Source organism: Lepidochelys kempii, chromosome 3, assembly GCF_965140265.1.
Source record: "Lepidochelys kempii isolate rLepKem1 chromosome 3, rLepKem1.hap2, whole genome shotgun sequence".
In the NCBI taxonomy this organism is placed as follows: Eukaryota; Metazoa; Chordata; order Testudines; family Cheloniidae; genus Lepidochelys; species Lepidochelys kempii.
In genome coordinates, this window is record NC_133258.1 from 54,740,761 (window position 1) to 54,756,727 (window position 15,967).

The window sequence follows — 15,967 nt, forward strand, 5'->3', positions numbered from 1 at the left end:
TAAATATGGCAGGCGACCAGCTTGGCTTAATGGTGAAATCCTAGCGGATCTTAAACATAAAAAAGAAGCTTACAAGAAGTGGAAGGTTGGACATATGACCAGGGAAGAGTATAAAAATATTGCTCGGGCATGTAGGAATGTTATCAGGAGGGCCAAATCACACCTGGAGCTGCAGCTAGCCAGAGATGTCAAGAGTAACAAGAAGGGTTTCTTCAGGTATGTTGGCAACAAGAAGAAAGCCAAGGAATGTGTGGGCCCCTTACTGAATGAGGGAGGCAACCTAGTGACAGAGGATGTGGAAAAAGCTAATGTACTCAATGCTTTTTTTGCCTCTGTTTTCACTAACAAGGTCAGCTCTCAGACTGCTGCGCTGGGCATCACAAAATGCGGAAGAGATGGCCAGCCCTCTGTGGAGATAGAGGCGGTTAGGGACTATTTAGAAAAGCTGGACGTGCACAAGTCCATGGGGCCGGACGAGTTGCATCCGAGAGTGCTGAAGGAATTGGCGGCTGTGATTGCAGAGCCACTGGCCATTATCTTTGAAAACTCGTGGCGAACCGGGGAAGTCCCGGATGACTGGAAAAAGGCTAATGTAGTGCCAATCTTTAAAAAAGGGAAGAAGGAAGATCCTGGGAACTACAGGCCAGTCAGCCTCACCTCAGTCCCTGGAAAAATCATGGAGCAGGTCCTCAAAGAATCAATCCTGAAGCACTTGCATGAGAGGAAAGTGATCAGGAACAGCCAGCATGGATTCACCAAGGGAAGGTCATGCCTGACTAATCTAATCGCCTTTTATGATGAGATTACTGGTTCTGTGGATGAAGGGAAAGCAGTGGATGTATTGTTTCTTGACTTTAGCAAAGCTTTTGACACGGTCTCCCACAGTATTCTTGTCAGCAAGTTAAGGAAGTATGGGCTGGATGAATGCACTATAAGGTGGGTAGAAAGCTGGCTAGATTGTCGGGCTCAACGGGTAGTGATCAATGGCTCCATGTCTAGTTGGCAGCCGGTATCAAGTGGAGTGCCCCAAGGGTCGGTCCTGGGGCCGGTTTTATTCAATATCTTCATAAATGATCTGGAGGATGGTGTGGATTGCACTCTCTGCAAATTTGCGGATGATACTAAACTGGGAGGAGTGGTAGATACGCTGGAGGGGAGGGATAGGATACAGAAGGACCTAGACCAATTGGAAGATTGGGCCAAAAGGAATCTGATGAGGTTCAATAAGGATAAGTGCAGGGTCCTGCACTTAGGACGGAAGAACCCAATGCACAGCTACAGACTAGGGACCGAATGGTTAGGCAGCAGTTCTGCGGAAAAGGACCTAGGGGTGACAGTGGACGAGAAGCTGGATATGAGTCAGCAGTGTGCCCTTGTTGCCAAGAAGGCCAATGGCATTTTGGGATGTATAAGTAGGGGCATAGCGAGCAGATCGAGGGACGTGATCGTTCCCCTCTATTCGACATTGGTGAGGCCTCATCTGGAGTACTGTGTCCAGTTTTGGGCCCCACACTTCAAGAAGGATGTGGATAAATTGGAGAGAGTCCAGCGAAGGGCAACAAAAATGATTAGGGGACTGGAACACATGAGTTATGAGGAGAGGCTGAGGGAGCTGGGATTGTTTAGCCTGCAGAAGAGAAGAATGAGGGGGGATTTGATAGCTGCTTTCAACTATCTGAAAGGGGGTTCCAAAGAGGATGGCTCTAGACTGTTCTCAATGGTAGCAGATGACAGAACGAGGAGTAATGGTCTCAAGTTGCAGTGGGGGAGGTTTAGATTGGATATTAGGAAAAACTTTTTCACTAAGAGGGTGGTGAAACACTGGAATGCGTTACCTAGGGAGGTGGTAGAATCTCCTTCCTTAGAGGTTTTTAAGGTCAGGCTTGACAAAGCCCTGGCTGGGATTATTTAACTGGGAATTGGTCCTGCTTTGAGCAGGGGGTTGGACTAGATGACCTTCTGGCGTCCCTTCCAACCCTGATATTCTATGATTCTATGATTCTATGATTCTATGATTCTACTGCACAAATATCTCATCATATATATATTGTTATTAGTGCATATATTTTTATACAGGTTTTTATATTATATGTGTGTACTCTATACACCTTCAGAAAAAATTCTGTAGGAGCAACAACAGAATTTGGCAAGAGTTTATTACCAGGATGAGGTCAATGGGTGAAATCCTGGTCCCACTGGCAAAACTCCTATTCACTTCAATGAGGCCAGGATTCACTCAATGCTATTATCCATGAAAATATCTAACTGTTACTCTTTTCTTGAGGAGCCAGTTAAAAGGCAGGGGAAATATATTTAAGGCTTAAATAATTATAAAAATAGGTTATAATTTCTAATTATTTAGGAATTATCTATAATTTCATTATATGCGAAGTAGGATGTAAAACGGTCTTCTGGAAAAGGGTTGTGATACAACTGAAAAATTATTGTTTTGCAAAAGATGCCTTGTTCATTTTACTCCTGAGCCACACAAAATAAAGCTGGGAAAGCATGATATGCTGATTGCTAACACAAGAATTTTGTTACAAGCATCGCTGATTCTTATCAGTTGTATCCATGTAATGATTGCTCTCTTAGGGAGAAGTTCAGTGGCAGCTTTGGTGGCCTGGTGCAAAGTACTGTGCCACTGTTGTTGGATGGCAGGCAGGAAAGATGGAATCAGAGGCCAGATCTTCTGTGGCTATCGTCTTGGAAGAAAAAAAAAATCACGATGGCCGGAAAATGTAACTTATTATGTATCAAATTTCCACAGCCCTGGAAATGTATCTAGGTGTCTGAGAAATCCTATATTTGGATCGAATAATCCAAAGTTCTTCATAGATACACCGGTAATACAACATCTGTCAACTTTAGTTTAAATTTTCCATGATCAGCGTTTATTGATCCTGGACTGTTGACAGGAGGTTCTATATTGGTCAGTTCCAGATTATTACAAAGTCTTAGGTTTTGTCTACACTGCCGCTTAAATCGATGTAAGTTACGTCACTCAGGAGTGTGAAAAAGCCACCCCCGGACAGATGTAAGTTGCATCTACTTAAAGCAGTGTCTTCTGCCTCTCATTGGGGTGGAGTGATTATGCTAATGGGACAGCGCTCTCCCTTGGCCATAGCACATCTTCACCAGACATGCTGTGCAGCTGTTCTGAAGTAGCATGGTAGTGTAGACTAGCCCTTAGATCAGAATGGGTTTGGTGTAAGGTTTTGTTATGCATTTTGGAAAGAGCTGGATTTATGAAAATCCTGAATCATGCAGGCACATTGGGGATTTGCATATAAACATACCTGTGCACGCACGCATATACCCTTTGAAAATTTGATCCAGAAAGTCCTTCTTCAGGCTCTGTATACTAATTTCAGGGGCCAAAGCCCTTCTTAGATATGGCTCTGGTACCTTACAAAATTATCCAGTGACCTTGTCCTATAGGATGTACACTTGACAAGAAGAGGCCAGTATGAATAGGGTAATTCACCTCACCAGCAGGAACATACTAATCACTGATTCTCTTCCTCCCCTTGTAGCTGTAATGTATGAGGTAAGGTAAGAATTTAATTTTAGAAGCCCCCATATCACCCACATGCATACAACCAGCCCTCACCCCTCGCACTCCCTACTCCCCCATATACACACACAATGCTGACTGTAAATTTTCTAAGCATTATGAATGTAAATTTGCCTCCTAGTTATGCTATCTCTTGAAGTGCATTGACTCTAACCTCAACCCATTCACTGTACATTTATTTGCTATGAAGCTGTTCCACCCAAAGAGCCACATCTTTGAATGATTGGTTTGTAACTAATAAATGCAGGAGGGAAATCCTTGATTTCTCAAACTCTTTAGTCAACAGAGCAAAATAAAGTAACATGCTTTGCTTATCTTGAAAGTCTTTTATCAATATAATACAATATTTCTTCCAAATTTCCTCATCTTATATTTCGCCATGTATCCTAAAACATGATACCCTGACAGAGAGCCAGCTGTTATCTACAGGTTGCAAGGGATGTAGGATAAAGTGAGAATTAGCCTAGGTCACCTGAATGTCACCAGCATTAATACTTGTTTTCAAACTGTCATGCTGAATTTCAATGCCACAAATAATCTCATCCTCCTAAACTGCTGTTCTCGGGCTTCTCTCATTACAATCTATAAATGAGGACAGACGGGACAACATTTGCTTAGTATCTCTGGTAAAACAATACCTCCCACCCTCTACATATTGTCACTCTAAGAGAAACATAGGCTAATCTGAACCAAGAAATACAGGTTTTGCTGAAGTCAAATGTTCCACAAATTAGAATGGTGGAAATGATTGACCAAATGATTTTATGACATCAAAATAAAACTGCAGCCATTGGCAGTATTTGTCCCTCTTCTACACCAATGATGTTTAGGACCATCTTTTATTATCAGCTAATAATAACCTATTTCTGAAGCCAATTTGGTCATTGTGTAATAAATGCTGTAGTATCTTTCCCTAAATTCTGGTAATAATTTCAGCATGGAGTTTACAGTGTTTGGGTCTGATTCTCTTCTCCCTTAGAGCACTTTTAGACCAGTGTACCTCTATTGACTTCAGCTGAGTTAGTCCTGATTTGCATTGGCATAAATGAGAAGGAAATCTGTAGTTATCAGAGATATAGGCATATAGCTACAAAGATTACCTGGATGTTGATGTTTGCAGCTCCCGCAGAGTATGTCTCATCTTCATATAGAGTCAAACCAGGAACCTTTTGTACAGCTCACAGTCCATGGCACAGTGAGGAAGCCAAGGATGTTTACAAAATGCCAATCATAATTTCCACATGGAACTGTATGTTCTCTGTACAGTTGGCAAACTTTATTCAGAGATCTCTGACATTCACAGACATAGTTTGCTCCCCCATTAGTTAGCAGGTGTGGAGGGAGCTTTTTCATCTACCCATTTAGCTTTGAGTATACAAAAGAAAAATCTCATCTGAAAAATGAAAAAGCTCAAATAAATGGAACCTAAGAAAGGCCTAAAAGAGTAGGACCATGGGAAGGGCATACTGGCAAATGATCAGTGTTTAATGTAGTTCTCAAAAGTCCATTTTAAAACATTTCTTAACTAAAAATTATTTTTAGCAGGTCCCATTTAAAGGCTACATTAAAATCCTAGTATGATGCATACAATATGTATTGTTTCAGAGTAACAGCCATGTTAGTCTGTATTCGCAAAAAAGAAAAGGAGTACTTGTGGCACCTTAGAGACTAACCAATTTATTTGAGCATAAGCTTTCATGAGCTACAGCTCACTTCATTGGATGCAGTGAGCTGTAGCTCATGAAAGCTTACGCTCAAATACATTGGTTAGTCTCTAAGGTGCCACAAGTACTCCTTTTCTTTTTACAATATGTATTAAAGACCAAATACTGACTTTAGAACTACGTGGCTGTTTGAGCCAAATATGCAGGTGGTACAAATCATTCTCTATTCATTTATGTATTGACACCAGTTGATACCAACTAAGGATCTGGCCCATGAAAAAAGAAAGTGTAACCAAACAATCCTATATATAGCCAACCAAAATCACATTTTGGCATATGAGTAGGCTTGGAAGGATTAGATATTTGTCATTAAATATCAATTTCCCTGTACACACACACACCGATGAATACATATTTCCATATAGGCAGAGGAAAATGCTGCTTGAGAACTTATTAGCGTTTTATATAAGACTATTTACTTTGTATATTTTTGATGTGAGAATTTGACAATTTGCTTTTTAAGTTATAAAGCTTTAACTTTTTGACCCTCAAGGTCTACTGTCTACACACATACCAATTTCCCAACTGTAAAAATTTAAATGAGATAAAAACAAAATAAAAATAAACATTGCTATTATCCATAGAAATTATTTTTAAAAAAATCAAATTCTGCCAAGCCTACATATGAAGAAGACAATTATCAATTTGGAAAAACAAAACAAAACCAACAACCAGAAACCATAGATTCTGATTTTGTATGAGTGAGAACACCTTGCAGCAAAAAGGCATAGTTAGGACTCAAGAAAGCATGAAACCTAAAATAACCAGATAAGATTATCTTTGTTTTATGTTTGTACAGCAGCAAGTGTAATGGAGTTCTGATTCATGACTGGGGCTCCTAGATGCTATGGCAATACAAATAATACATAATCCGTTTTAATCTTGTGCACAAAATTCAGATAAAATATTCTACCTCTATCATGGAATAGATTACATTGTTACAATTAAAGTTTACCTTTAATTGGTGTTTAGAGTCACAGCTGCCTACTTTCTTATTAACAGGCAGGCATATATATATGGCCAGACACAAGACATAATTCAGGCTTTAATTAATACAGCTGTGGATTTATATGTTTGTTCCACCTGTTAGAGGATATGCACGGGAAGCCAGAATTTAGCCTTAAAGTTAAGTACACTTTATGTGTCCTGAGGCTAGTACAGTACATAATCTCTGACTAAATTCTTCAGAAATGTATTATGCGACCATCATCTAAGTTTATAATTCCATCATGTTGGCAAATGTAAAAGAGGCCATTTTCTGGAATAATGCATGTAGGCATTTTCCCTCACTGTTACTGAAAGGTCAACTGTTTGTTTCTACTTGACAGGTCAACATGGTGATTGGCATTTTGGTATTTAATAAACTTGTTTCCAGAGATGGGATCCTAGATAAAAAGCTCAAACACAGAGCGGGGTAAGCAACAATTGGGATATTTTATAGCATATTGCAAATGTATCATATATTTTCAATTACAGATATTCACCAAAAATGCATTTGATTGTGCTTTGAACTTTTTTCTCAATGTAACAGTGTGTCTAACAGATTTCATTAATTGCAAAAGTTGCAGTTGCATTATCCTGAGGGAATGTGACTGAGCAAACTGAAAATAAAACACAAGTACAACAGTATTAAGTTAATAAGAATGAGGATTAAACAGTTACAAAACTGAGCAGGGATTTCATGGGAAAGGCATACATTTTTATTCCTGAAATCGGGAATACAGTTGTATAAAATGTGTGTACAGAAGAAGCCAAATTCTTTCTTTCTTTCTTTCTTTCTTTCTTTCTTTCTTTCTTTCTTTCTTTCTTTCTTTCTTTCTTTCTTTCTTTCTTTCTTAGTGTATTATTCTACCTTTTATAGCAGTATAACCTCACTGAAGTCAATAGCATTGCATCTTTGCAATTAAGAGAAGAATTTGGCTCTGTGTTTGTATATACATGTGTACATGTGTTTGTGTTCTAGAATTAACATAACAGAATTTGAATGTAAATTACACATATTTCAAAAGCAAAAAAAATGTGTAAATAGAAACGTTCTCTGTGTATTTATATCCATGATTTCCTTTCATTAACATACTTATAATTTTACATTCAAATTCTGGGTTTCTAGTGATAAAAGAGGGAGGGTCTGCAGCTTAGCTCCTAATAAATGGTAGCAATAATTTTGCTATTGACTTCAGCAGGTACAGGTGGGTTTCATGGTCTGCTGCAGTGGATATGACTGCAGTCTACATAAAAGAGAAACATTTCACAAATGTGCCTTAGCTTTCTGAATGTATGTGTCAATGTCTTTTAATGCTTCATGGAATAAGAAACAATCAGCATCTTTTACTTCTCCACTTGTTGTAGTACTCTTTCTTCTGCATCGTTTGTAGGTGACTACCCCAGTATTGGCATTGCTAGCAATGACGAGTCTCTATTTTCCATGCATACGTTACAGCTCTCTGTAAACTTTTCTTAAAACCTGACTTTGAATTATTTGATCATTCCTGTAATAGCATTGTTCCTAATGTTCAATTAACTGATTAGATGCACCTATTGATATCATATACACTTTGGTGTGCTTATGTTGTCATTTAGTGTTGGTTAAAACCCCCTGTGGTTTTCACTTCTTAGTGCACTGTTTCAGAAACAACCACCACCATCACCAAAACCTCTTTTGTTCACTTTTCTTTTTTTCTTCTCCTTCTTATTAGAAAATAATAATTTCTCAATTCTACCCTTGTCTACAATGTTCCATCTGCCTTCTTAACTGTTGTAATATATTCTTCCTGTTCTGATTAAATGTGCCGTATTATAAAATCAGCCACAATATTTCAGCATCAGTGAGAACTTTTTCAATAGTTATACTCAAGAAGTTTTGACCCTATAAATCTATTCATCATTTTTCTGTGTAATATTTAAAGGATAGGAGAGATCATGTTTAACTGCAGAATAGCTTTCTAGCTATCAGCTATATGCAATTTAAATCTTGTTACTTATAGTATAGTTTTCTGATTTACCAAATGCTTTGCTTTCTGAAAGTTTGTATCTCAGTAAAACGAATGTTATTTTTAAAGCTAAATTGGCCAAAGAACTAGAAAATACACTGTCAGAAATAATCCTGCATTGCCATGGGGATGGACTAGGAACTAGATGCCTTAATAAGGATGGAAACAATCTATCTTCAGCACTGTTTGATTAAGTGGTGCAGACCCAGATTCTTAAGTCATTTTCTGGGGCAGTGGAAATTCTGTAGCGCACACTTCGCATCCCCATCAAAAGAGGATGGTCACTCATTACTCAAGTATTTATTGTTTGACCAGATTGACCAATGTACATGGCAGTGGGGCATTGCTGGCACATGATGGCATATATCACATTGGTAGATGTGCAGGTGAACGAGCCTCTGATAGTGTAGCTGATGTGATTAGGCCCTGTGATGGTGTCCCCTGAATAGATATGTGGGCACAGTTGGCAACGGGCTTTGTTGCAAGGATAGGTTCCTAGTTTAGTGGTTCTGTTGTGTGGTGTGTGGTTGCTGGTGAGTATTTGCTTCAGGTTGGGGGGCTGTCTGTAGGCAAGGACTGGCCTGTTTCCCAAGATTTGTGAGAGTGATGGGTCGTCCTTCAGGATAGGTTGTAGATCCTTGATAATGCATTGGAAAGGTCTTAGTTGGGGGCTGAAGGTGACGGTTAGTGGCGTTCTCTTATTTTCTTTGTTGGGCCTGTCCTGTAGTAGGTGACTTGTGGGTACTCTTCTGGCTCTGTCAATCTGTTTCTTCACTTCAGCAGGCGGGTACTGTAGTTGTAAGAATGCTTGATAGAGATCTTGTAGGTGTTTGTCTCTGTCTGAGGGGTTGGAGCAAATGCGGTTGAATCGTAGAGCTTGGCTGTAGATAATGGATCGTGTGGTGTGGTCTGGGTGAAAGCTGGAGGCATGTAGGTAGGAATAGCAGTCAGTAGGTTTCCGGTATAGGGTGGTGTTTATGTGACCATCGCTTATTAGCACTGTAGTGTCCAGGAAGTGGATCTCTTGTGTGGACTGGTCCAGGCTGAGGTTGATGGTGGGATGGAAATTGTTGAAATCATGGTGGAATTCCTCAAGGGCTTCTTTTCCGTGGGTCCAGATGATAAAGATGTCATCAATATAGCGCAAGTAGAGTAGGGGCATTAAGGGACGAGAGCTGAGGAAGCGTTGTTCTAAGTCAGCCATAAAAATGTTGGCATACTGTGGGGCCATGCGGGTGTTAGGGGGCTTATTCCTTCACCCACTTACTTCCCTGGTCCTTCTCGCATGAACAGAGAGCAACAATACCCGAAGTCCAAAGGTGCAAACAATTCGATGTTTATTGGGGTGAACTTCCAGCAAGCATGATTCCAGTTTCCTTCCTTAGTATCCTCCTTCCCAGCTCTGACACCACAGAGCCTTACACCTGTGCGCCTGTTCCCATTACTACCCTTAGCCAAACATGATTCCAACTTCCTTACTCCCATTCCCTGTTCCCATTTCCCCCTTTAGCAAAACATGATTCCAATTTTCTTACCCCCATTCCCTGTTCCCATCTTCCTCACCCACATGCCCATGCCCACCCCCACCCCCACCCCCTCACTTCCTCATTGACTACAGATTATATAGTAAAACTTGAGTTCTGCTTAGCTATACCTTAACCAATCATTTTCCTGAAATTTAACTAACCAATCCTAACATATTGTAACATGATTATGTAACCAATTATATCCGACCACCTTAATTAGTTTACACCCAGCAAAATTAATTATACAGCAGACAGGAACAATCACAGAACCAGACAGAGATTATACAGACAAACAATAGCAAAGTGGGAACTACAATGACAAGACAACACAGAAGCGAGGATTTCACATCCCAGCTATTGATAAGTGAGTTCTTGCCAGACAGGATGCTATCAAACTAAGTTTCCTTTTACATTTTCTAGGCACTTCCCTTTCTCTGGAGGTGATAGGAACTATCAGGACAGGATTGTATTCCTAACAGCCGAATAGCACCTTATTTCAGTGTGCCTAGTTTGGAATGTGAGGATGTGACCGTTCGCTTCCCAGCTTATGGCTGCCTCTGCTGCTTAGCCAAAGGCCTGAGCCTAAGCACAGGGCCACAAACTGTCACAGTAAGAGAAGGCCCTTACACTGGCAGACAGTGGTTTTGATTCTTTCTTTTATACCTCTGGAACTAGCCAAGTGATAAGAATATACCTAAATTCTTAAAGTACAGGCCTTTGCAGACAGGCCTGAATATCTATATCCTAACAGCGGGTACCCATAGCAGTGCCGCTGATTTGAAGGTCTACATTGTCCCCAAATGTGAAATAGTTATGGGTGAGGACAAAGTCACAAAGTTCAGCCACCAGGTTTGCCATGACATTATCGGGGATACAGTTCCTGACGGCTTGTAGTCCATCTTTGTGTGGAAATGTTGGTGTAGAGGGCTTCTACATCCATAGTGGCCAGGGTGGTGTTTTCAGGAAGATCACCAATGGATTGTAGTTTCCTCAGGAAGTCAGTGGTGTCTCGAAGATAGCTGGGAGTGCTGGTAGCGTAGGGTATGAGGAGGGAGTCTACATAGACAGACAATCCTGCTGTCAGGGTGCCAATGCCTGAGATGATGGGGCGCCCAGGATTTCCAGGTTTATGGATCTTGGGTAGCAGATAGAATACCCCAGGTCGGGGTTCCAGGGGTGTGTCTGTGAAGATTTGTTCTTGTGCTTTTTCAGGGAGTTTCTTGAGCAAATGCTGTAGTTTCTTTTGGTAACCCTCAGTGGGATCAGAGGGTAATGGCTTGTAGAAAGTGGTGTTGGAGAGCTGCCGAGCAGCCTCTTGTTCATATTCTGACCTATTCATGATGACAACAGCACTTCCTTTGTCAGCCTTTTTGATTATGATGTCAGAGTTGTTTCTGAGGCTGTGGATGGCATTGCGTTCTGCACGACTGAGGTTATGGGGCAAGTGATGCTGCTTTTCCACTATTTCAGCCCGTGCACGTTGGCTGTGCCCACATATCTATTCAGGGGACACCACCATAGGGCCTAATCACATCAGCCACACTATCAGAGGCTCGTTCACCTGCACATGTACCAGTGTGATATATGCCATCATGTGCCAGCAATGCCCCTCTGCCATGTACTTTGGGCAAAGTGGACAGTCTCTCCGTAAAAGAATAAATGGACACAAATCAGATGTCAAGAATTATAACATTCAAAAACCAGTCGGAGAACACTTCAATCTCTCTGGTCACTCGATTTCTGATCTCAAAGTGACTATCCTTCAACAAAAAAACTTAGAAAACAGACTCCAACGAGAGACTGCTGAATTGGAATTAATTTGCAAATTGGATGCAATTAACTTAGGCTTGAATAGAGACTGGGAGTGGTTGAGTCATTATACTTAGTGAAACTATTTCCCTTGTTTATTCCTACACCGCCTCTCCCCCCACTGTTCCTTCAGACGTTCTTGTTAACTCCTGGAAATGTGCCGGAAATGGCCCACCTTGATTATCACTTCAAAAGGTTTTCTCTCCCCCCACCCCACTCTCCTGCTGGTAATAGCTCATCTTAAGTGATCACTCTCTTTACAATGCATATTTTTTCATGGTCTGTGTGTATATATAAAATCTCCTTACTGTACTTTCCACTTTATGCATCCGATGAAGTGAGCTGTAGCTCACAAAAGCTTATGCTCAAATAAATTGGTTAGTCTCTAAGGTGCCACAATTATAAAGAGCTTTTTGAGAATACTTATCATAAGTTATGTGAAAGACATTCCATTCTTTTGTAATATATACACAGATATTCTGAAGTTATGTGCGGGATGATTTTGGCCCTATAAATCTATAGATCTGTTCTGCATATTGCAATAATAATGAGACTTTTCATATGAGTAAGTGCTGCAGCATCAAGATCAAGACTTAATTCTTTCTGTCTCCAACTATTGGCTACACCCTTAGATAGTGAAAATCACCTCGCTGCACTGATTTCATTTTACACCAGCTGAGGATCTGGCCCTTTATTTCTGTGCATTATGTATAGAAACAAAAGCAAACTTTTAACTTTGGCGGTAAATGGGAGGGCGAAGAGTGAGAGTTCAAAGTCAGGTGAAATGTTGAGAAATATTTTTCCCATATGTTGCTTTTCTTCATTACGTGTAGGAGCCTTTTTTTTTTTTTTTTTGGTTTTTTTGGTTGGTTGGTTTGGTTTGGTTGTTGTTTTTTTCCAGTTATCAATGGGTAAAAAAACCTTTCCCTATATTGTCGTATGTTTCTTGATATGATATGAAAATCACTGGTTCTGCTGGCAGGTGGGAAATAGGATAGCAAAGAAGTTGTTTATTTAATCAAAACTTCCAAATTTGAATCCATGTTGTACACAGACGAAGAAAATTCTAATACCAGGTTTTGCTTTTTAACTGTGATGAGTTTTGTAATACAGTTGTCTGGACAAAATGCTTTAAACTTAATGCTTGTGTACTGTGTTTTATTAAAATGGAATAACATATCACTCCTTTTTAGTCCCAAATAATATTTATTTTCATCAAATTCCATACATTTCAACCCCTATATTCAGACCTTTATACAATGGGAACAAGAACTGCTAGGTAAAGTGCTGTCTCCAGATTTTAGCCAGCACACTCAAATTACTATACCAAATCATTTGCTTACTAACTGTACAGTAAGTCCATCTTGACTGAATGACCTGAGCTTGTTTTGGAAGTCTCTTCCTTTATTAATGTTCATATAATAATCAATATTTTGTACTCCACATTTGTATGACCTGTACTCATTCTTGAGGAAGTGAACATGGATGCATTAGTTTTGTAAATGGTCTGAATAGAGGGATTTCACAGTGTGTGTCTACACTAGCACGTGCTTATGTTTACCTCCATGTATTGAGCAACTTTGATCTCTGGACATTGGGGCCTTTTTTAGCTTAAATGGAAGAAATAGAGCCTGCATGAAATTAAGCCCCATAGTATTAATAGTTAAAGTTAATAATGTATAGTATCAATACACTTTTGCAACAATCTAGAGCATTCATCCTGAATAAGTCTATTTACTTTTTCTGCATGACGTCATATTTAAAAGCTAAATTTTAGTAGCAACGTTTTTCAGTGAAAATTCAATATTTTGTTCTTTTTGTGGGTGTTCTGTTTGTTTGCAGTCAGATGAGTGAGCCTCATAGCGGTTTGACGCTCAAATGTGCCAAGTGTGGAGTAGTTTCAACAACAGCTTTGTCAGCCACCACCGCCAGTAATGCCATGTTAGTCCTAATCATTTACATCTTCTTGTTACAAATCTTATACAGTGCATGTGAGAAAATACTTTGATGATGAAAATTGTGTTTGCTAATACTGTAGTAGAGCACTGAACATATTTAAATATTCTTGTTAAAATTGGCAACTGTTTATTAACTGAATAGGGGATACTCTTTAGAACGTAAAGTACAACGCTTTTTATATATTTGTCTGTGGTTTTCAAATTAACTAATAAGTTGCCATCCTAAAAGATGGTTTTTTTAGAAGCGGGTTTTTATTTATCTACTTGCAGTTATATAATGTTGTTTTCTCTCTCTCTCTCTCTCTCTCTCAATAGGGCATCCCTTTGGAGTTCCTGTGTTGTGTTGCCTCTTCTTGCTCTGACGTGGATGTCGGCAGTTCTGGCCATGACAGACAAAAGATCAATATTATTTCAGATACTCTTCGCAGTATTTGATTCATTGCAAGGCTTTGTTATTGTCATGGTCCACTGCATTCTCCGAAGAGAGGTGAGGAATAATTTCTCGATCGCTAAAGTGCTGTGTTTCTCACTTACTACTTAATATTATATACAATATATACTTTCAGAAATTCACTTATTGGTATAAAGAAAAAAGGAAATTTTTGAGATGAGATTTAAAGAGGGGCAAGTGAATAAGGATCTCAAACTGTTCTAGGCAGATGATGAGGCAGCAGAAGAAAGAGAACTGCCCCCAAATGTAGAAACTCAGTGGACAGGGACAGATAGGAAGTTGAGAGTGAATAAAGGAATGAACAAGATGGAGAGTAGATGGACATGAGGTTGAAGGAAGATTGTTTATTTTCAGATGCAAAATGCAGCACAGTTAATTTCAGTGGGAAAATGGGCCCACTTAATTAGAGGTCACCTTTAAATTGGGCCAAATAGGTCTTGTTTATTTCTAACTTTTATTCATCTTTGAAATTATGATTACACACAATAAGTGAAGATCTAAGACTCCTTTTCCAAAGGAACAGATTCTGTGAGTTTTTCACATGTAGAAAGACTGATCAAATATAAAATTGCTTTCATTTACACTATTCCATCTTATACAGAAAACTGTTGAAAATGTACAAAAATGTAGGAGATAGGTGTGGTTGTTTAATGAACAAGCTTTTCAACTCTATATCGGTTCATATCTTGTTAGGTCACAGTAAGTGTGGTCCTTTCAATTTATGTATGTTGTTTATCTACATCACTAAACCATACCACACGTGTAACACTATTCACAGTGATTGGCAGTATCTATTCAAGGGAGCTGCAGGGCTAGAAAAACAGTGTGCTTCAGGTCACATTTAAGGTTTATTGGCCATGCTGAGTGAGGAGGCTTGCAAGTGTCTCTTCTCTCCATCATTCACCGTCCTAAGAACTCAAGTTCACTATATTCATCCAAAACAGCATGCAGGGTAGTGACCCAATCTATTTCAGTCTCTCTGTGGTATTCTAATCTGCATGAATATTGTATTCTACCCAGTGTGTGGGGGTGGGGGGATCACCTTGTGAACCACTAAATCATTTTGATTATTTCACTAGAGACAGGCAGGAGTCTGAAAATGGAGGGAGTATGGGCTATGGCTTAAAACAAGAGTTCCTGGGTTCTAAAAACTGAACTAATATGCCTTGCTCTATTCCTGACTTGCAGTGTGACCTTGGACAAGTCCCTGTGCCGCATTTTACCCATCTGTAAAAAGGATAACAATACCAACAGTAGCTCACAGAGGTGTTGGGAGGCAAAATTATTTAATGTTTGTAAAACAGCATGAAATCTTCATATAAAAGGCACTATATATATAGTAGAATTTTTAAAAAATGTTTATATTATTGTTATTACTTATCACCCACAAGGCTTCCTGTTCCCTCCACATTTTGTATACCTTTCTAATATTGGGTGGGCAGGTACTTGCAGAATTGGAAGCCACCAAATCATACATTTTTACAGTGAAATGATAAAAGACTACAACTACTTATACCTCATTCCTTCGGCCAATAAAAAGTGATGGCAGTTTTATGTAGACCTATCAGCTGAATCCCTTCTTCCTCAAGTGCTCACACACAGAATCTTCTTTCCCCCACCTTGTTATCCTAACACTCATCCAAATTTAAGAGCTGGAGCAAAAATTGAGGAACTAATTAATCGGGGTTTTTTTCCAAATGGGAAAGGGCTCAAAGAGATGATACACTACTAAAGCAATTTTCTTTCATAACATTAGTTAATTGTCATGGGATACAAGGCACTGATGCAGGAAGCCTTCTCATACCATTTAAGTACCCACATTTTAAAAATGCCTAAATTCTACCTGTATAATATGCACACGCATTCTCAGGCAAGTAATTTCAAAAGGACATATGCATTTGCTTATTACACAAATGGAGTATGTGCATTCAT

At 39.4% G+C, this 15,967-nt stretch overlaps 1 protein-coding gene across 5 annotated transcripts in view; it reads left to right on the forward strand.

Annotated features, from left to right (window-relative positions):
* Window positions 1–15,967, forward strand: part of ADGRB3 (adhesion G protein-coupled receptor B3) — a 621,270-nt gene that overhangs the window by 569,196 nt on the left and 36,107 nt on the right. For 4 of the 5 annotated variants that reach the window (XM_073336357.1, XM_073336356.1, XM_073336360.1 and 1 more), the window contains 3 exons: window positions 6,630–6,715; window positions 13,469–13,567; window positions 13,900–14,071. In XM_073336357.1, coding sequence (XP_073192458.1) covers window positions 6,630–6,715; window positions 13,469–13,567; window positions 13,900–14,071 — 357 coding nt within the window. The remainder of the gene's footprint in view (window positions 1–6,629; window positions 6,716–13,468; window positions 13,568–13,899; window positions 14,072–15,967) is intronic. The other variant, XM_073336359.1, reaches the window with a different exon arrangement.